Genomic DNA, 23,499 nt, shown 5'->3' with positions numbered 1-23,499 from the left:
GTTGAACATGAGGACTGCAGCTCCTGGTCTCCACATACGTATATAAATCCCAGCCTGGGTATGGTTAAAATAATCTCCAAGTAAACAAATAAAAACATCATCTTAGCTTTACTTCCTCCGGCAACACAATACATTATTTCGACTTTTTAAATTATTATTAGAATAATTTAATCACGAAGACTTAGATTGGCAGGTCATGTGACACGAATGGCAGAGGAAAGAATAGTTTACAGGATTCTTGTTGGGAAACCTGATGGTATGAGACCAGTGGGAAGGCCAAGACAAGGATGGAGGGATAACGTTGAGATGGACCTAAAAGAAATCGGCAAGGATGGGAAAGATTGGATTGATCTTGCCCCGAATAGGGACAGATTGAAGTCTTGTGTTGCTGCAGCCATAAACCTTTGGGTTTAAGTATGCTAGAGAGTATAATATAGTTTTAATTAGCTCTGCATTGAAATTCCAGAAGTGTCCCTTTTCTTATTTTATTACAATTTTTTATATACCTGTTATCTTCAAATATCAATATGCTATGGGAAATATCAACTTTATATTCATTCTACTAATAAGAAGGAATCACAATAATCACTACAATACTGAAGTGAATAAATTTTAATAAACCAGTTATGTATGGAAAAATTATTATACAGAATTATTCAATTATCTACTAATGAGTGGCTTATCCTATTTAGAAATCCTCGCCCCACACATAAATTTGGCCACATTAATCAACCGAAAATATCAACAGAATCTGTACACGCAGCTGAAGTAAAGAAAAACAAGTTACGAAGTATCCAGAAGACGATTTTGTTAGTTAGTTCTTAAGCCCACTTCTATGCTCAGATGGGCTAATCGGGACTAAACCTACAGTTTAACGTGTAGTCCGAACCAGCGTGCATTGTGCTTCCACCAGAGGAGGGGGGGAGTCGAACACAGGACTTCTTCATTATAATGCGACAGCGTTATGCCATTGGGGGAAAATATACAGAAAGAACTCGCACCAAACGTGGCATTTTATCACCACAGAAGATGCGTCCATTTTAAGAGGGTGATTGCCTGAGACTTTCGGAAAACAACGTCATTGTTCACGGAATTAGCTGCCTTGATCCACTAATGAAACGCTGTGCAATTGAAACTACCACCTCAACTTTCTAAGAGCTATGGGCTAATGAAACTCCATTTTTGGAAGAGTAAGCTGTGGTTGATTTGTTTTATTTAAAGTCATTTTTCTGCTAATTTTGATAATGACGACGATAAGGTTCAATGGTGATTAGATTAAAGTAACGAAGGGGCGAAAACAAACACATATACACTCAAAATACAAACCCTCATAAATTATTACTTTGACAGTGGTTCCAAGTGCTAGGGACTGAAAGAACAAAGTTTCCAGGGTATGCTGCACAGGGTAGAGGTTGACATTCTAGTGTGTTCGAAATGGTCACGCCATACAACCCAAGTCATCTATGAAAAATAGATGAATTATTACTGGTACGGTGATCAACTTCGATGAATTCCTTGTGTTCTAAATAATTTTGTCACCTCAAAAAATATGTTCATGTAACCATACGTGTATTGCTTCTTCCGCATTAGTAACATGACAGTTGAGAAAACGAATATCAACTTAGCTAATAGGTAATCTCTTCAATTCTGAACAAATTTTTCAATCTTACTTGTTTATTACTTATGAGTGATATTTTGTCAAAATAGCCTTTCATTAGCCTAGGAATACTTCATGGACAATGAACAAAGGAGGAGCGGGAAGTGGGGGATGCAGTTCCCCCGCCACGTTTTGCCACTTTTTGCCCCCCCACTATGGCCTCTTTATGCTAAACCTTTTCTACCAAGAAAAAGTATATTGTCCTTGCCTCTCAAATGTTGGCACCCGATCGCCGGTACTACAAACATTCAGATAGATTTGTCAGTTGTACAAACCTTGTAAGCTAAGAAAAGTGACCCCCAAGGAGTAAGAAAACTCTTTCAGTCAAAAACTCTTACGATGAAAATACTATGCTCAGGAACATCCATTTAAATTACGAGAAACTTCACGATTGTCTACCATCGCACTTTCTATCATTGTCGCCGAATACATAAAATCAAGTATGTGCCTTGTATTTGCAACACAAGCTTAAACCTAATTCACATTTATTTCACTGTATTAACATGCATGAAAGAATGTGACTGATTAGAATGTATGGCTGCGCATGGGTAAACACTTCCTTGAAATAATTGTGTCCATGAATGAGAGACAAAGCGAAAGGAAATGGAATAAGATGCGACAATAGATTAGAAAAGATAAAAACAAGAAAAGGAAAGGGAAAATAAGTAAGAGGAAAATCGGGAGTGTAAGAGAGAGGGGGATACATACGTCTTACATACACATATACTATATATGGTCTTACATTTATACTGCCCACCCTAATCTATCAATAAGGAGCTTCTGCCCACCCGGTCGAAAATTTCTGGCGCCGCCCCTGTCTCCATTCGAAAAACTTCTTCGATATTTCAAAATATGAAACATTACATCAGCTTAGAATTGCTTCTAGAGCATTGACGTGAATTTTCATGTAGTTTTCTTTCATTGTTGTCTAGATATTATCAATAGTTTAATAGACTTATGTAATCACAAAACTATTGATAATATCTAGACAACAATGAAAGAAAACTACATGAAAATTCACGTCAATGCTCTATAAGGAATTCTAAGCTGATGTAATGTTTCATATTTTGAAATATCCAAGAAGTTTTTCGAATGGAGAGGAAAATTTGAAAAAAAATTCGCCCATTTTCATGCCAAAGGTCTAGCCGAGCCTTAAAAAAACAACTTAAAAACACTTAGTTTTAGGCCTTTTAGATTTGAAAATGTTAAATTTCCTCGCTTAAGTAAACAAATATTAATTAGTATATTGGTTGTCAGTTTTAAAAGTAAAACAGTGCGATTATTGCATTTTGCAGTTCATTAAATTTTTATTGATACAATACTAAGCTTCAGAAATTTTAGAAAAATTAAACTAAAAAGTTCTTTTGATGCCCCAGCAGTAACTGTTGACTCAACACAAAGTCATTTTACGTTTTTCTTTCTTCATACTGTACACATCAATGAAATCGTCTAAGACCCGCTATTGCGGCGCAATTACCACACATGCCATCATGCCAAACGGTATGGCTTCATAACAAAAATGTAGTAACTGAACTTAATCATATGTTATATTTTTAGGCTTTTTTTAAGATGGGGGGGGGGCAGGCCCCTCCTGGTCCCTCCAGAACTCCGCCTATGTGTGGATATTAACCCTGGTTGTATTCTAGACTTGCTCACTTGTTGTCATGAAGTCAGGTGAATAAATACAGAACCTGTTAGATTAGGCAACTCGATGTAAAATCGAACCCGGTCTCCGACGTAGATGCCGGACGCCTTACTGAAAAAAAAAACTGCAACTTAAAGAAAATGAAACGCTAATCTAGAGCGGAAAGCGAGCTGCTTAGCGTTAATTATTTACCTCATTAAGAGCGAATATGTGCGATTCAGAATCTGCTCTAATGCAACAAGAATACCCGCGCTCAATTCTCCCTCCTTTGCCCTCGGAAGCCGTCTTTGGATCCTGGCAGTAGGAAGATGATCTGCCTCCGGAACCCCTAATGATTCCAGTAGTTGGCTTCGTTATTTGAATTCCGTCATCGATTTTGCTAGTCCATCTAGGACTTCAGACATGCGAGACGGTTGGAATGAGAAGTTGGTAACAGTGAATTATCGAGCAGCAAATTCTGGACATTCTTTTAGGGTAGTGTCTGCTGCCACGTTCTTTTTCTGCTGTTACCTCAAAAGAGACATGCGCGTGGCAGCACACTCGGTCTTTGTTTTATCGTGATTTCATCATGCTTTGCAATTACGTCTGTAACACATACTGTGAAGTTTTAGCGATTATACTTATATAAAAACGTTTTAAGATTAGGTCCCTTAGCATCAGGCCCGTAGCCAGGCTGGGGCCATGGGTGCTCAGCACCCTTTACATTAGGTAAACTATTTTTCATAATTTGTTTGCAGTGAAGAGTGAAAATTTAGACAACTCACAACTTTAAGGATAAATCCACAGAATATGAACAGTATCTATCGTAACGCAACTCCCATGCTGCGTTTGGGATCGAACCAAGAACCTCTAGATTTAATTGGGTGATGTAGCTATTCCTCATTCATCCCTCAGATGGTTATCACTCGCTTGGCCTAAATGTGATAAATGCAAGAGGTTACCTTTTAAAGGAATGGCGATAGAAATTAGCTTAGATTGGATATGGGTTTTATACTCTCCATGACTGAACCGACATGGATTGGTTAAGGAAAGGATATTACTTGCCTTACAAATATATGAAGATTGTTTCTAGCTTGTCCTCTCAACTATCACTGTCTCTTGTCACACACCATCGTCCAATAGTCGTTCCCCACTTTGCTCCTCTCTCACAATCCGTAGTCCTTACTCTCTCTCGTATTCTCGCCAACTGATCACACCTCCTGACAATTCCAACACTCATGCCACATACGACTTCCAAGTCAATCACCCGACCTTTGCCTGATTACTTATTCAGCATTCCTTTCTCTGATACCTGCTATGCTAAGACTTTATACTTCTTGCCCAATACCTTGGGTACGATACGCTCCTCTACCCCCTAAAGAAAATCTTTTGATTTTCACTTAAATATGAAAGATTTAAAGTTGCATTCCATATCGATCCTTTCTATGGAGAGATTTTTTTTATTATAAAATATAGTCCCAAAATTATTGAATTAACATACCATAACCAAAAATATGTAATTTGATTAATATAGTTCTTGAAAAAGAAAAAGGAGTGGAGAAAATAACCAATAAATAAACAAAATAAATAAACAATACTTGTCAGCGTATGAAAGGTAAACACTGACATGTGAGTTTGTTATGCTGACTCATGCAAGCAATGATTGTGAGTCTTACGTCACACACGTCACACACGTTGACGTTATGATTGTCCATGCCTAAAATATGTAAACACTAGTTAAAAGGTTTGTGGCACAGTAACACACTAACGAGGTAGTATTTAATCAATCCTATAAACACTGACACTGCACAACACTATTAAATATTTTGAAGTTAATATTTACAAAATCAGCAACATTTGTGATACTCATCCGAGTTACACTTGCACACATATTTTCGATGTAAAGTTCACCGTCTCTGACTTTAGTGCATCATGTAAATATCGCTGTCGTTTTTATTTATAATATATGTCAACTATCACAGTAAATATTTAATTAGAAACTTGAAGTTAATCAAAATATATACACTATATCAGTAACTGTCCTTGAGTAATACTGTATGTACATGAATTTATATATTTGAAAATAAGAATATAAAAGTGTTCGATAGATAAAATCACAGCACTAACATTTGTCCATAAAATTAATGCTTGAGTGATTCTGATTCTCACAAAGAGTTCAAGTAAAATACCATAATTTTACTCTTGTTAACATCACTTAATAGTCTCTGCGTATAGCAATGAAGTTTCTTCTTGAACCAAACCACGTATATATGTATATATTAGTTCCTTGTGGCCATGAAAAATGTTTTTCACTTTGATGCATTAACTTTGCAGCTACAAATATTGTCATTGATGAAAAACGTACAGTAGAGAACTGCATATCGTGGAATTGTGAATGTGAAGTATTTAGTTGTATGTAAATATTCCTTCAAAACAATGTATGTATTATCAGCGTTAAATGTCAGGTCTCACTACTACTTGACTTAAGTAGGAGTTAATCGAATAGAATAAAGGAGATCCGTGTTAAACGATTTGGTGCTTATCAACTGATTTCGCTGAACTACGTAATTAAAACTGATGAAAGGTCTAATTGTAATTCATGTTTCCACGTGTCGAAAAATTAAAAGAAAAATCTCAGGAATAAAAATCTTGAGAAACTCTCAAAAATGTTCGTAGATCAAAATAATTTCTCTGCGTCCTTCAGGTGTAAATCGTGTTGATTTCTTATTTCTCCAAGGTTTTAGCTGGTGACCATCTCTAGACGTTGACATCTGTGAAAAAGTTGAACTGAGGACTGTTAACATGGTTAACACAATTGTTAAAACGTTCATTTCACCGTTAAAATTTGAATTATCTGTGAGGCAATTCAGGTAGGTTTTGGAAAGGAAATTTGCTTCATATACCGAACAGGCATTTCCTCCTGATCGTTAGTGTAATGTTGTTTGTGAGAGAACTTAATATGTCGGTATGTGTAGAGGTTTTGTTGAGACAAGGGCGCCTCTAAGTCACCCTTATTTTAAGAAAGTAGTACTTGTAAGTATTACAAGTATGAAAAATCTTGTAGTTGAGGGTTGTTATATTTGAGGAAATGGAATTTGAAAAGGAGTACCGATTCAGTCATAACATTTACTCTTACTATAAATTACCCAAATTCTAATTAATGCCATCCTTTACACACCAAATATAATTACAATCTGGAGAAGAGAAAATAAATAAATATAACTACTAATAATTACTAAAAGCAAATTGAACTTTACATATGAATTAAATGTAATACTGTAAATACTCTTGAAGATTTTATGAGTGTATACTGACTGTATACTACTGCAAAATTTAAATCATAATTGATTTGTGAAAATATATGAATGCTTAATTTTACTGAAATCAATATCAATAGCAATTGAATGAAATGAAATACTTTAAATATTATCTAGAAAAATAATGTGTCGAACGATAGTCCTTCTGTTAGTATAATATTGATAAAATATCGTCATTAATAAAGAGTAATTGTAAAATATCCTGTGCACTTGCTAATATTGTCCACATAAATTGAAATACGTAAAATAATATTCTAAGAATTCGAAATCTCGTTGTCCATTATTGACTCTTTCCCCCCTAATGATATTGTTATCAGTCTAAGAATATTAAAAATATATATACAATTTTGTATACAAAAAAATATGGAGACAAAAAAAATGAAAGTTGACAATTGGTAGTGTTTAACTAAATATATATATATCCTAAAATTAAATGACATAAAAATGAAAACTTAATTGCAATTTATATTCCAAATGTTGCCAGATGAAGAAATATCGTTCCAAACGGACATAAGGTTGCATGTTCTTTTGTATCCTTGAAGTCGATAGCCTGAGTTGAAAGAATGCTCTGTCGGCAGTTTATTCAGTTCCCTGGCAAATGTGGAATGTGAGATATCTGCTGTTTAATTTGCAACGTGTTGGTTGCTGAGTCGGCATGTAGGCTCGACTCGATTCAGAACACGACAGAGCTTTCATTGTCTCACATTCAGTTTCTAGGATTTTACGTTTTTGCACAAGATATTTGAATTGTTCAACATTTTTCAGGTCTCGTAACATTTCATGCACTGAATCATATTCCCTGTTATAAACTTCTTTCATAAAGTTAGGTTGTAAACCCCCGCTTATTTGCTTAATTTGCTCACTAGTTTCCATGGCAGGATCTAATTTTAATAACAATAACTGTGTTTCTCTTACATATTTTGAAACAGGTTCATTTTCCTGATGGAAGCGTAATCTGATTTGTTCCTCTAATTGAAAAGTATCCCCCGGTTCCGTAAATTCTTCCACAATTTTAGTCTTTAAAGTTACAAAATCTATATCCTGTGCTTCCTGAGTTCGACTCCAAGTATTGAACCATTCCAATGCTGAATCAGCCAAAAATGCCGGTAGCAATTGCCTTTTCTTTAAGTCATTCCACTCATTAAGAATAGCTAAACTTTCAAATTTGTCAATGAATTTTAATACATCCTCGTGAATGTTACCTTGAAACTGGATAGTTTCGAGAACGTCGGGGTGGATAAATCTAGATTGCGCCATGATTCAATGATTAGCCTATGCGCAGGAAAAATGCTTGATTAGCTTCAAATTAGCACTAAGTTGCTTGTTTTCTTTTCTCATTCCCCCGTGGCTTTGACAGGACATTATCAGCAATTCAATTGTTTACTCTCCCGGAAATTTGAAAAGTGATGTTCAACAATCGCGTAACAGAGTGACGACAGTACCGAACACATCTTTAAAATATTTAACCAACCTTTATGCAACATCCTAATGTTAATTCTCATCTTTTCACAAGCCAATAGCCGAACCTAGTTAAAACTCTACTCTTATTTATTTGCGTAGCATATTGCTAGGCCTACCTTTTGCTTTCTTTTCTTGGTATTTGGTAACAATTGATAATTAACATAACGTGAAGCGCTAACAAGTGAAAATTCCGGCGCCATATCTCCCGTACGTAATTTGAAAAGCTAGAAGGCTCTATTATTTTCATCATATTTCGGAATGAAATAGATGAAAATCGCAGTATTTCACGTACTGCAGTGTTTTCTCATCACATTTGCAAAAAAATTGATGAGAAGCCCTAAGCAGACTCCACCACGTAACGCAACTCCCATGCTGCGTTTGGGATCGAACCAAGAACCTCTAGATTTAATTGGGTGATGTAGCTATTCCTCATTCATCCCTCAGATGGTTATCACTCGCTTGGCCTAAATGTGATAAATGCAAGAGGTTACCTTTTAAAGGAATGGCGATAGAAATTAGCTTAGATTGGATATGGGTTTTATACTCTCCATGACTGAACCGACATGGATTGGTTAAGGAAAGGATATTACTTGCCTTACAAATATATGAAGATTGTTTCTAGCTTGTCCTCTCAACTATCACTGTCTCTTGTCACACACCATCGTCCAATAGTCGTTCCCCACTTTGCTCCTCTCTCACAATCCGTAGTCCTTACTCTCTCTCGTATTCTCGCCAACTGATCACACCTCCTGACAATTCCAACACTCATGCCACATACGACTTCCAAGTCAATCACCCGACCTTTGCCTGATTACTTATTCAGCATTCCTTTCTCTGATACCTGCTATGCTAAGACTTTATACTTCTTGCCCAATACCTTGGGTACGATACGCTATTACATTCGCTCATTTTGTTTATGTGCAGAAGTAGCTGCAAGTATTTAGAATATTCTGTAGACTTCAGAAAGTTTTTTCATAGGGGAGCTTCTTTATCTGTACCTTCACTGTCCCGGTTGCAACCTCCCATTTAGACAGAAATCTGTGACTTTGATGTCTTAAAAAATAGTTTCAATACAGTATGTATGCTAAATATCTATTTCTCAAACTTCGAAAGTATTTTGAGGTATGGTATCCAATTTTGGGGGAACTCGGCTCAATCGCAGAGGATTTTTAAAATTCAAAAAAGAGCATTGCGTATTTTGGCAAATGCACACAAAACTGATACATGTAAACCTCTTTTCAAAAAATTCCGTATATTAACACTTCCAAGTTTGTACATACTTGAAACACTTACTTTCATACACGAAACACAATCGAACTATCCAAAGAACATAGACACTCACAATTACAATACCAGACAAAAAGATAACTTCCACATTCCCAAAGTGCGGCTAACTGCATACCAAACGGGACCTTTTTACTCAGGCATCCAGTTATACAATATATTACCAAAAAGTTACAAAAATTTTGAAAGATCCACAATCTTTAAAAGTAAAGTGAAAAAATTGTTATTGGAATACACATTATATTCAGTTCAAGAATTTCAAGAATTAAATAACTTTATAAAATAAATGTAGATTGTATACACTAGATAATATGTACTTTTACAGCACTAGTTCACTTCAAAAATAATTTGTCAGTCTATGTTTTACTATTATATTATGTTATATTATAAAAAAATCTGCCAAATTGATGTATATATGTATATGTATATATTATGTGCGATGTCAACATGTTGTATTTTGTAATGTACATGCACCAATGCCCCTCAGGGGTACTTTCGGTGTGAAAATTGCTCAATAAACTCAATAAACTCAATAAACTCATCATGCAAGTTCCCTCCGCATCTGCGTCCAAGGTCAAGAACAGCTCCCAAGTTTTGGGAAGGAAGGGGAGTTTAATTGCATCGGCCGGGGGTGGAATATACTGTGATTAAATATTGTGCGTTTTTTGTGGTGATATACATATCTGTATCATCTAAAATAGTATGGGGTGTGTAAGGGATAATTTCATTATCAGTCAATTAACACTTGAAGAGGTGTTTTAAAAGATGTAGAAAAATGTAGTATTTGTGTAGTATATGATATTTATAAATGAATGAGCGCCCCCCCCCACACACACATAATTCACCTTCATTTAATATTTTTTTTTAAAATGGACTTGGTTTACAAAGCCCCCCTGATAACCCGTGAGCCCCCCCCCCCTGGAGATCAATTCTAGCTACGGGCCTGCTCAGCATTCTTCTAATAGGTTAGGTTCTGTTAGCATTAAAATAATATCGCTAAATGCTTTCTAAAGAAAAGGTTCTAAATTACCTGTACATTCATCCCAATAGTCATAAACTTGCATTTTTCTCGTCTTCATCTGTTCTTAAGATTTGTAACGTCCTTTTAGCAGACGAATTACGTGGCAGGAGCAAATTTGACGCTTATTCTTACTCCTGACACGCGCGTAACAGCAGGCTCGGCCTTATTTTAGCCACCGGTAGGAAAATATTCGGTCGTAATTCAGTGGCATGTAGTCTACGTGGTTATCACATCAGTTGCTGTAAAAGCAAAGGGACGTTTTAGCACTTTTTGTGGGTACTTGCCAGTAAAATAGTTTTAAAAAGTACCCTTGTGTCCAAGGGCGTCCGCAGTATTTTTTCTCAGGGGGACAGTCACAGAAACTTTTATTATTATTATTATCATCATCATTATTATTATTATTATTACTATTCTTATTATTGCTATTATTACTGCTATTATTATTGTTTATATTTTTATTGTTGCTATTATTATTGCATTACTAAAACTACTACTACTACTAATTGTCTTTATTTTTAAATTACATACATTTGTAATTTCCATTTTCTGTGTATCTATATGCAATTCGCATAACTTTATACTTAACATTAATTCATGTAGGACAAAAAGCTGCTTGTTATAGTTAGATAATCAGTGTAAAATAGACTGTTAGCTTAAATCTAACCCTACTTCAAATAATAAAAAAAGAAGCCGCGTAGCTTAGTCGTTAGGGCGTGTGACTACCATGCGAGAGACCCGGGTTCGATCGCCGGCGGGGGAGAACCGGGATGTTTTCCACCTGTTCAAGCGGCTTCGGCGCCCACCCAGTGTCGTATAAAGTGGGTACCTGGAGGAAATTCTGGGGGGGAGTAAAGGCGGCCAGGGGCATGGTGCTGATCACATCACCCCCACCTTCGGCCGTTATCAAGAAAGTGTGAGGCCCTAACCCCACACCCCCTATACGCCTTCATGGCATGGTGCATTGCACAGGGGAGCACTTTACCTTTTTTTACTTCAAATAATAATAGTAATAATAGTTGCTGTAATTTACGGCCTGTAAGTCACAGAAAACAATACTTTTGTTATAAAATATATCTACAATGTAACCATTCAAATTACATTTACTCTTTCCAGAAATCTCAGGGGGGGGGGAAGTGACCCCCTGCCCCCCACCTGCGGACGCCCATGCTTGTGTCCGTCTGTCTGTCCGTCCATGTCAGTTGTCGGAAGCTACAAGAGCTGTAAAAATAAAATTTTGTAGACAAGGGCGCCGCAGAGGGTGTGCAATGGGGGCGCTTGCATCCTCCTGTATATAAGAGAAAAATATTATTGTGATTCCAATGGTGGAAACATGGATGAAGGATGCCATGAAAGACGGCAAAATAAGCGGTCTCCGTTCGATATCTCTGCACCTTGGTTGATTGATTTGGTTTATTTTACTTCGCATTTGTGTCACTTTCGGATAATCGCGAAGATGAGGATGAGAGATGATAGGGTGAAATTGATGAAGAGACATTCGCAAAGAATACCCTTGCCCAGGCCGGGATTCGAACCCGGGACCCGTTGTCGTAGTGCGCTGCGCTAACCACAGTCCCGCACTACGGCGAGAGGAGTCTCGGGTTCGAATCACAGCCTGGGCATGGGGGTTCTTTGTGAGTCCCTTCATCAATTCATCATCATAGCCAAAAGTGTCAGAAAAGCGACGTAAAATAACCTAATCCAGTCAATCATTGTAAAATTCTAATTTGGAAAATTCCCATCGCAAGGTATTTGTTAATAAGAATTGCCGCGTAAACTAAAATGAGAAATTTCAGAACATCTTGCTTGCACTTGAGAAACACTACGATAGATTCCCCCCACGCTAGTGTAATCAAGTGGTCCTGTGTTCGATTCAGTTTCAGAAACAATGATTCAGATCCTACTTGTAGAGCTGTAGCCTAGGTCCAGCATAATTTAACAGAAACCACCGAGATGAAATTCAAACTTTCATCAAGTCTGAAACCGCAATGGTTGTTCTTATGTAATGGATCCGATTTGATAATTGATTGCAAAACATTGGGAATAAGAGTTCGTGACATGCAATGATCCCTGTTTCCCAGATTCTGTCGTCCTTTAGAAGCTTAATTTGCTTCCCTCGTCCAGTTCTGGAGAGATTTTTTCCCCCTCTTTTTTTTATTTGGTTCCATAATTGGTAATTCAATCGACGTTAGGGACGGATATTGTCGAACTGGGGGCAACGAAAGACATGGATGGATAGAATTCCCTTGTTGAGAAAATCTAGACTACAAAGGAAGCATGGCCATGATAATTTTCTGTTACAATTTACATGTAATTCGTCAGTACTTCTGAGGGGAAACTATGGCCATTGTGTACTGGCATTGTGTCAAGTTACTGAAATAGCTCAACAGAGGTCAGGGCAGTAGCATTTTCTGTACTTCTACCCATATATTACATATTTTTTCTTCTGTAGTTTTCATCATCTGTACTTTACTTCCTCTATTTATTTTCTTCTTTCTGTTTTCAATTTATTCCGTTCCCCCTTTTATTTATGTCGTCCTTCTTTCCCTTTCTCTATTTCCTTTTAACATTTTACCGTCGTTTCTCATTAACTTAACGTCTCTTCTTCCCTATCTATCTTCTTCCTTGGAGTTCAATTTTCTGCTGATCTCTCTATCGCTTTCATATATTTTCTGTGTCCTTTCTCTTCTTTCCTAGTGTACTCCACTTTTCCCTCTTCTATGTCATTTTCTCTTAATGATCTTTTAATTTCTTCTCTATCATTTTTCTCGATTCGTGCCGTAGGTCTTCTATAAGAATTGGGCTTTAATGTTATCCTTTTCTCGTACGTTTTGAGTTTATGAAGAAAAATTGAACTCGATCAATTGCTTACTTCCCTAATCCCCTCCCGCCCTATTTTGAAAAAAATCTTGGCTGCATCTGGTTGCAAAAATATCCGAATCATATCGGTAGTAAAAACTAAGTTGATACATATTTATATTTTCAGTAAGGTGATAATTGTAGGAGTCATGAAGGGGAATTCCTCCTCTGGAGACCGCATTCCCCTGGTAACATTTAGACAGCACGAGCTCTCAAAAAATATTTTCTACTCTCTATGTACGCAACCAATCGATGCAGATTCACGGTTGGCACGAGTATCGAAATATATGGCAAACACATGTTCAGTGTGTCATCACACAAACTTCCAAAGCCTAGTGAGGTCATTAAGATCTGTTTGACACCTCGTTTCGACGTTACGAACACTAGGAAAACGGAATTTTATCCTGAATATGTATGCAACTAATTAACACAGCTAGTTACCTTACATATCAACAAAACACATTGACTTATCTATTAATGATCAGGTAGATATCGGCTTAGTGTGTTGCTACGCCCCTTGGAGGTACGTACTTAAATGTTATTTACCACGGCTACAGATATCTTAATCTCAGGGGGATAGGTTCTTTATTTGAGAATTCCAAATAAGAAATAGCCAAGAGGATATAGTTAAATGCGGATCTATATTCTGAGAACAATACAAAATACAGAGAAAAATATATATATATATATATATATATATATATATATATATATATGTATAATCGAAAAGGCTTCTTCTCCTTTGGTTATCAAAAAGGCTTCTTCTTCTTTGACTATCAACAAGGCTTCTTCTTCTTTGATTATCGTAAGGCTTCTTCTTCTTTTATTATCAAAAAGGCTTCTTCTTCTTTTAATATGGAAAAGGCTTCTTCTTTTATTATCAAAAGGCTTCTTCTTCTATGATAATCGAGAAAGATTCTTCTTCTTTTAATATGGAAAAGGCTTCTTCTTCTTTTAATTTATTATCTTTCTTTTTTAAAGCGTAATCTTATTTATGCGCTCACTTTCCCCGCTTCTTTGGCAAACAATACAAGCTATACTTGTAGAAAGAGTAGGGTCGACTACACTGACAATAGCGCCACCTCCTATTTAACGACCAAAGGGGAAAAGGGGAATAACCAGGATCGCTAATAACAAGCGCTACCAATGGCCCAGTGCGACTAATAAAGAGCGCAACCGAAAAGTGCTTCGGGGCGTCTAATTTGACAACAGCGCCACCGGGAACAAACAACCAAAACACTGACGATGTTCTCCTCGTCAGAAAAATAAAAAGAGATAGATTTCTGAATTCGTTCGCTTACTTAATAACTTTCCTAAACGTTTCATATGCGGCCATATTCTTAATTATTTTAATTTGCTATATACAACATTCTATTTATTTCTTTTATAGTATTTTGAACTCTTCTTTTATATATTTCTCAATTTACTATAATATATATAATCCCTCTTCTCCGCTCTAAGTTTTTTATAATTTCCTTTGTTCCTCTTTATATAGCGTGCTGCCATCTCTCGTCGATTCCGAGAAACCAATCCTCCTTTCAACCTTCATTGTGTCATCGAAACTGGCACGTGACAGTGTCTGAAGAAATTTCATAGTAATGCAAATTTGCTTCAGGTAAATTTTTCAAATCATACCAAAGTCCCCAACGAGAGCGTGAGTTTCGGACACTGCGTCTCGTCTTGTTTCGATTTTACAGAGGTCTGTCTCGTTCTTTGTCTCGTTCCTACAAGACTTTTAAATGACCGTCTCGGTGTCTTTCAGCACTGTAGCTTTCCTTTCACTCTTAGGTTTAACCTGTTGCTTTCTTCTCTCTGCAGGAACAGAAGCGGAAGCTGTTTCACACGTCTGTGTACGATTCGGAAGTGCAGCTGAAGAGGCTCTACATCCAGAACTGCAAGAGGCTTCCCGCCTACGGCTGCAAGGTGTTTCAAGTGAAGGAGCTCCTGCGAGGGAAGACGAAGAAGAAAGTACGTTCTCCAGCATTATACAGTCGTTTCTTGTTTTGTATGTACAGAGTGATTCACCAGTGATCAAAATGATTTCAGTTATTTTACTTCGCTTTGCTGCCACTTTTGGCTAATCCCGAGGATGATGAATGGTGAGAAGATGAAAATGATGAAGACACACTCCTAAAGAACACTTTCCCAGGCCTGGATTCGAACCCGGGACCCCTGGAACAAGCGCTCTCTGTTTACCATTCCTCCATGGTGGTCGGATAGTAATCAAAATGGAACGAAATGGTCGTGGAGCGCCCTGTTAAAACTTCATTACTACAATTGTTCTCTTAAAATATATAATTCAGTATCTAAGGAATTCTTCGTGCACGAATTACTAGAGTTCTACGATTCTTTTTCAAAACCGTAGTAATTAAGCTGTATTAATAAACAGCCTCGGGACTATTAGTACTCGATTTAGTCAAAAGCCGACCTCCGTGACCGTGGCGGAGTGGTTAGCACAGTGCGCAACGAAACCAGGTGTACCAGACTCGAATCCCAGCCTGGGCGCTTTTCGTGACGGTACAAAAACTGGAAAGGGACTTGATACAAAGTACATGTCTATAAAATTGTATTGAAATTTATTTGAAAATTATTTTCGGGTTTTCCGTAACGGTACAAAAATCATAGAGGGGCCTATTGGAAAGTACTCATTCTAGAGATTTTATTTAAACATTAAGCAGACAAAAACCTCACACATTCGATAAAATTTTGTCCAATTTTTTCCGTGAATTGCTGCCTCTAATAAATACAATTTCAAAATTTGGGGGGGGGGTTAAGAACGGTATAAAAATCGGATATCCACTTATTGCAAAGTAGTGTGTATAAGGTTTAATTTTAAAAATTAGTACAAAAATAGCATAGTATTCTTCGAAGCAACTCGAGACGGTACAAAAATATATGGTTGCAAGGTACAAATTTTCCCGCCTTCTTTTCTAGCTGTTTCTGACGGGTACACTATTTTTAAATAGTGGTACAAAATGGTACATAAATAATACAATATTTTGATGTGGATAACTTAGCCGAAACCGATGATGAGATTGAGACGTTACTCTGTAACCCCCAAATTGATTTTTGTTTTTCGACGGTAAATTGAGTGGTACAAAAATTAGTTTTAGCAGTTTTGAGTAGTACAAAAATAGTACAAAATTTGGCAAATGAGGTTTTGATGGTACAAAAATATGGTGTTACAAAGTAACGGAGCCGCTTAGACTGAACATGATGAGCTGATGATAAGATTATATAGTGGCTCAACTGAACATAAACCAACTCATTGGTCTGGCCTTGAGAAGCAACAATCGACCAGTGGTGGCATGTCGATATCTCGGAAATTAACAAATGAAGATCTAAAATTATATGCACTTGAACACATAAATGCCAAACATTTAATATTTAAGAATGTAATTTGATGTACCGAAAACTATAAGGCAGGGGTTTTCAAACGTATAGCTGTCGTGACTCCCCTCCGCTGTCAAAATCTGAACTCGCCTCCCCTCAATAATACTGGATAAATGCATGTGATGTGACTTCATATTATGTTTATTTACTGTTGGTACACATGCAAGTAATGAAGATATAATGTGTGTGATTAAGACAGGCGTTGTAGTCTCCCCGATGGCGCAGTGGTAGCGTCATCGTCTTGTAATCAAGGAGTCCCGGGTTCGATACCCGGTGAAGGCACATAGTGGTTCGGATCCCACTTTAAGCTGTAGATCCAGTCCCGGTTAGCCTTACTGTGCATAAAGTGGACTTAAAACACCCAATCAATTAATGCAAGCGGTGTACAATTTTTAATGTTTATAACTTGATGTCATTTCCATGGGCGTAACTAATTTTGAGTGGGCAGATTTAGACTTGGGGCCTAATTTTGAGGGTTCTGAATCATATTTTGGGCTAATTTTGAGGGCTCAGAATTAGATTTTGGGCTAAATTTGAGAGGGCAGAATGAGACGAGATCTAATTTTGAGGGTACTGAATCAGACTTGGGGCTGAACTTTGAGGGAGCAGAATCAAACATGGGCCTAATTTTGAGGGGGCAGAATGAGACTTGGGGTCTAATTTTGAGGGGGCGGAATCAGACTTGGGGCTAAATTTTGAGGGGAAAGAATCAAATCTGTTTTTTTTTTACTTGGGGGGGAGGATCGAAAAGTTTACCTACCATCTAATAAAAATAGCGTTCAGGATTATTTTAAATAACTGTGATGTCAGCGAAATCACAAATATTACTCTTTATTACTTTGCTCCCTTGACGTGTAAATTTTAATAAACCTGAAAATATTGGGGCAAGTTTCCCTCGCTTGCCCCCTCTAAGTTACGCCTATGGTCATTTCATTCATCGATGATCATGAGGTAAGAAAAGCTAGATAATATATGTTAAAAGCAGGCATACAGCAATGTTTGGATTTCTTCATTTTAATGTAGTCCTGTTTCTTCTAACAAAGTGCTCAATGTACGAAAGCAATCACCAATGACTTCATCTTTAATCTTTACCTTACAAAGCAGCAACGTTCTTTTCAAGACTGACACCTTGTCTAATAGGTGCAGCGTTCTTTTTACATTGTAGAGCTACATTCAGAACATTCAGTTTGCGAAAAATATCAGAAAGGTATGCCAATTTCTGTGCAAAGGCACTATCATTGAAGTTTTCAGCAATTGCGTAGTACATATTTTGAACTTTTAGAAAAAGGAGATGCTTTTTCGAAAGTACTCGCGCCTCCCCTGCGAAACTTCGACACCTCCCCACGGAGGAGCGCTGTACAGTTTGTATACCACTGTACATAAGGAATTTAATGGTTTCTTCCTTGGTCTTTTCATGTTCAACAATCAAACCATTCGATAGCTGTCGATTGATCGAAAAGAATAGATACAAAAAGAGAGTTTAGTGGACTGAAAGACATGGCATGTGTTCAGGCACGTAGCCAGGGGGGCTAAGGGGACTGAAGCCCCCCCCGAAATCCTACAAATATCTAATTTAAATGTTATTTTTATTGTTAATAACAGAAATAAAGTTATAACCGCAGTAAAAACTGTATTACATCGAAAAAGGTTTAGTGTATAATAGAGGAACCAGGTTTTATATTTTAATCCAAAGAATAAATGGATCCACTGCTTCCAAAAATTATAGTTTTCTTGTGAGAGGTCACAGAATATAAACTTTATAAGTAAAATTTACCACTAACTGTTAAAGCCTTTTCTTGAACGATTGTGTAAAAGTTAATGACAAATAACAATAACTATGATTTTCATTACACTAACTGTACAAAATATAAGAAAAATAATGGACAACAATTGTGTTAGATGTTCACTGATACGGTTGATCCAGTAGTAATGTCTCTCCATTTATGTAATGATAATAAATTTGGACTGAAATTGGTATATTTTTGTAACTTATAATAGTTATTATTGTAAAATAACAATAATTATTATTGTCATTATTACTTGTACTAATGAAGTTTTATCTGTGACCTGACCCCCTCTACAAATATTCCTGGCGACGCCCGTGCTGATAAGGGATGAGCCCCCTCCCTCCGAAATAATATTCTGGCTACGGGCCTGCACGTGTTACTTTAATGGGATATTCGAAATCTTGATCTCTTCCTGTGCCTATCATTGGGAACATGTAATGCTTGATGCAGCCTCAAAATTACTTCTGTGTCTACCGAAAGTCTATGAATCTGTTTACAGGAGGAAAATAGACATTTAAGGCAAAATCCAAGCTTTAGTTATTATGATGCATAGGCTGTCTGATTCAACTAACTACTAACTAACTCTCTAGACTTCTTAAACCCGAAGGTTCATGGCTGCAGCAACACAGGCCTTCCATCTGTCCCTATCTTGAGCAAGATCTATGTAGCCTACTCTTTTCCATCCCTATCGATTTCCTTTAGGTCTATCTCAACGTTGTCCCTCCATCTTCGTCTTGGCCTTCCTACAGGTCTCTTACCATCAGGTTTCCCAACAAGAATCCTCTAAACTCCTCTTTCCTCTCCCATTCGTGCCACATGGCCTGCCCACCTAAGTCTTCTTGATTCATTTGTCTTAATTTACTTCGCTTGTCCGCCATTTTTGGCCAATCGTGAAGATGGCGATTACGGGACAGGCTTTTAAAAATTCGAGACGAGAAGATTGACCATGTGTCAAGAGACAAACGAATATTTTCGAGACGAGACAGGCCAAAGGCTCGTCTCGTGGGCAACACTAATGGCGATGAAAGGTGATAAGATGAAATTGGTGAAGGGACACAGTGTCTAGACGCCAGAGCCTCGTCAGTCTGCAAAATGCAGCAGATGGGAGTTTGACATTTCGGGGGTCTTCAAAAACCCCTGATACTATTAGGACCTTAGCGTGCTCACATTGCCACAAACTCAAGATGGCTTTAGACACTAGAATTTGGATTGAAAGTTTTAAGATGTAACCGCTCAAATGTAATCAAGTGATACAACGTACTGCTGTAGTTCACATTCCTAATTTGGATCACTGGAGCAAGACATGATAAACGAATATTGCAATATGTTGGTTACAACTTGTGCCTTGCACATACACATACGAGCATCTGCACAACAGCGCTTTCCCATTCGAACGACACTCGGCATGTTCAGTGACTCCATCTAGTGAACATTTTTCGAATAAAATTACTCGTTTCCTTTCAACTGTCAGCGATTCTTTGTTCCAATTTAATTAGTTTTAAAATTAATTTGTGGTTTTTTCTGTATCACGAACGTTCTTCTCTTTTTTGGGGGGGAAAATTCTAGTTTAATTTGCTTTCGTTTTTTCGTGTTAATGCAAGCAACATAAATGACCGTCCTAAGCGAAGCACAACGAATGATCAGGACAAAACCAGGGCCATTTCTCCCCTTTTATGTCGAGCGATTTTGCCAAGTTTGGCTTTTGGCATTTATTTCCTTCGCTCTCTCGTGTGCATTGTCGATACTAGATGCACGGGCAGCCAGCCACCAGTACATGAAAACACAAAGAGTCGTATGTATTGAAGTAACCCGTTAATCTGGGACAACAGATTTTTAATTAGTCTCGACAACAATGTTCGCATTGTTGCTGAATTCGGTCCGTTTATTTCCTTCTGGGATTACTTTTTTATTTGTATTTTTTTCTTTTGCGGCGGATTCCCAGTACACATAATTCAAATCAATTACTTTGTTTCTTGTCTTGACCTGTCTTTTTGGGCCTCCCAGATGGCGCACTGCCCGTCGGGATTTACTGGGAAAACTAAAACCCTACCCATATCAATAACCAGTGGCGACGATTGGTTCCAAAACTGGGGGAGGGGAGCAAAGACAGTTTACTTTCCCTCGTAGATAAGGTTTAGTATAGTGCGGGGGCAAAAGTGGTAAAAAGTGGGGGCAGTTCCTCCCATCGTCCCCCCCTAATCGCCACCACTATCAATAACTACACGCAGGAAAGTAAGAAATAGTTTTTTGCATTAAAGTACAGCTCGGCATAGAAAGAAATATAGTCGTTCATCATAAGGTGCACTTCGTCGTAACCTTTACAAACAGGAATTGCCCCCCCCCCCCCCCGGAAATTTCAGTAACCTGGCAGAGCATTCTACAATAGCTAAGATATTTGGCAACCATAATCACTTTGGCTTTGTTTCATTGGTTTTAATTTAACGTAAAACGTACTTCTTGTGTTCTTTCGTAGTAATAAGCATTGATTCAGTCTTCTTAATAATTAAAAGTCAAAATAATGAACGAATTTAAATCGTCCTCCGTTTTGATAATTGCTAAATTAAGAAATAGCATGGATAAGGATAGAGTGATAGAAAAGCGATGTAAAAGATTAAAAATCAAAATCAATTATTATATATTATATCTATAATAATAATAATATTATATACATAATTCATAGTATATATATATATATATATATATATATATATATATACATTGTGACTCATAATGTTATAATGTGTGCGAATGTGTGGCTACAAGCCGTCATTCATTGCATTTTGTAAACACCGAGTGCATTACTCCTTGTGCGGTCCGAGGTTTGCTCTTTGTCTACAATACAGAACATTTCCGAGAGGTGGCGTTGTAATCAAACAGAACATTTCCGAGAGGTGGCGTTGCAATCAAACAGAACATTCGCACACATTATTAGCATTTTACCAACTAGGACGACGTTTACAAACAATGAAGTCAGTGGCGGCTTGTAATCACACATTCGCGATTATCTCGAAAACGGCTCGTTTGCAGACACATGTTTACTGAGACTTTTTTGCTTCTATTATCGTGTACTTTCACCTGTGTCAGTTTGCGCTATTACTTTTGAGATACCCTGTTAAATATTATTATTGTTATCAAATTTGGAACAAATGATTGATTTGGTTTATTGTGCTTCTCTTCTCTACCACCTTGGCTAATCTCGAAGATAGGATGAGCGATGATAAGGTGAAATTGATGAAGGGACACTCACAGATAACATCCATGTGCAGGCCAAGATTCGAACTCTAGACCCCTGCCGTCGTAGCGCGCTGTGCTAAATCCCCCGCCACGGAGGTTGACTAGAACAAATCATTTGTATTATTAATTAATATAGAATAGATATGGATTTTTTCTTAGTTTACACTTTCCGACTGCTTTGTGTCCGTGTTAATTATACCGTTACTTCAACGAACTTACATTAATCCTTCAGCGGTACAGCCACTTTCAAACTCGACGCAAGTCGGAAATTGAAAATACTGGTATCCTTGAATAACAGTGGTCAATATTTTTTGAGGATGCAGGGTTAAACGTAAAAGATGGCCTCCAAGAAAAGTTGATGAAGAACGTTTACATTATTATCAAATATGTATTTAAAACATTCCCTGGTCCTGTCTTGCTTATTTGATTTCGTTTTCTTAGTTTAGGCCGTGTCCGAAAGGTGCAAGAGCGTACTTGAAGCGAGCATCCTCCGAGTATGATCTTGGAGTGCGGTCTTGAAGCCGTGGACTGGACGTGAAAGTCTTTCGAATTGCACTTCGACTGCAGCGCCAAATACGATCAGTAGATAAAACTGAGGACACGTTGTTTTCCCCGCGTTTTAAAACCTTGTTTTTCACCATAGCAATCACATAATATTTTAAATTGTTCTTACACATACATTTCCACACATTACAAGAACTTTAACCAACAACTTGCTGGTCCATAACTTATATTTAACCTGCGTTTCTGGCTTTCTACCTCCGTGATTTTAAACAAATGAACAACTAGTGTATAAATCACGTGATCTAGTCAGCAACTATCTGTGCTGCGAGCTGTGCACTTGTGTACTTCTGCACATGCCGTTTTAGAACTGTATTAGGTGACGTCACTTCCGTCAAGACCATACTTAAAGTCTGTACTTTGTACCTTTCGGACAGAGCCTAAGTGTTTGTGTGTGTGCTCGTTTTGACGCTACGAATCATCGAAAAGCGGCACTCTCTCTCCTGTTATGTATGCAGCAGTGCACTTCGTTTCAAGGGTTGCCACTGTCATTTATTTTTCTGTCGGAAAACATATTACATTTTATAGTACGCTATGGACACATTTCCACACAGGTGAAAACCTGGCCCGTAAATCATGTAGATATCACGTATACCATGGAATACCCCTTTTCTTTGTTTTGTTTTAAAGAATATGCTTTATGAGTTTTGTCCAGGAGCTTCTTCAAACACTCAAAACCAGAAATCAACATAGGAAACCACTTTTGGTTACATTACAGGAGATCTCATGTACTTTTCTTTAGAGTTTTACTTTAAAACTAGAAATATGTTTCGCAAGGGCTCTCGCAGGATTTTTCCTCGGGGGTGGGGAGTGGAGAGAGGGAAAGCTTTGCTCAAAGTAGTGGGAACATGGATGAAATTGCCATCCCAGTTAAGGAAATTCTCATAAAGCATCCCCCACTGGGATAATTTGCATAGGCATCCCCGCCCAGTGCATTTTCTCCATGTTGTTGATCCATATAAGCACACCCACCCTCCTTTCCTTAAACTTCCTCCCAGGGAGGCAAGCGCCTCCCTGGCCCTCCTCTGCGGCCGCCCTTGATGTTTGGATATACATATACAAATAAACACAATAATATATATCGTCCCTAGAAATATAATAGCTGAACAAATTAAAACGATTGTGAGAAGCCGCAGTAGCTCAGTCCTTAGGGCGTCTGACTACCATGCTAGAGACCCTGGTTCGATCCTGTTGAATCGGCTCCGGCGCCCACCCAGCGTCGTATAAAGTGTGTACTTGGAGGAAACTCTGGGGGATAAAGGCGGCCAGGGGCGTGGTGCTGATCACATCACCCCCAGCTTCGG

General features: G+C 37.6%; 1 protein-coding gene across 1 annotated transcript in view; it reads left to right on the top strand.

Annotated features, from left to right (window-relative positions):
• LOC146004296 (uncharacterized) overlaps positions 1 to 23,499 on the top strand; it is a 953,900-nt gene that overhangs the window by 866,504 nt on the left and 63,897 nt on the right. The window contains exon 21 of the mRNA XM_083143016.1: positions 15,039 to 15,188. Coding sequence (XP_082999142.1) covers positions 15,039 to 15,188 — 150 coding nt within the window. The remainder of the gene's footprint in view (positions 1 to 15,038; positions 15,189 to 23,499) is intronic.

The sequence above is a fragment of the Lepisma saccharinum genome, chromosome 21, assembly GCF_977018435.1.
Source record: "Lepisma saccharinum chromosome 21, izLepSacc3.1, whole genome shotgun sequence".
In the NCBI taxonomy this organism is placed as follows: domain Eukaryota; kingdom Metazoa; phylum Arthropoda; class Insecta; order Zygentoma; family Lepismatidae; genus Lepisma; species Lepisma saccharinum.
Note: the sequence above shows the minus strand (reverse complement) of the source record. Positions and strands in the feature narration are given on the sequence as shown.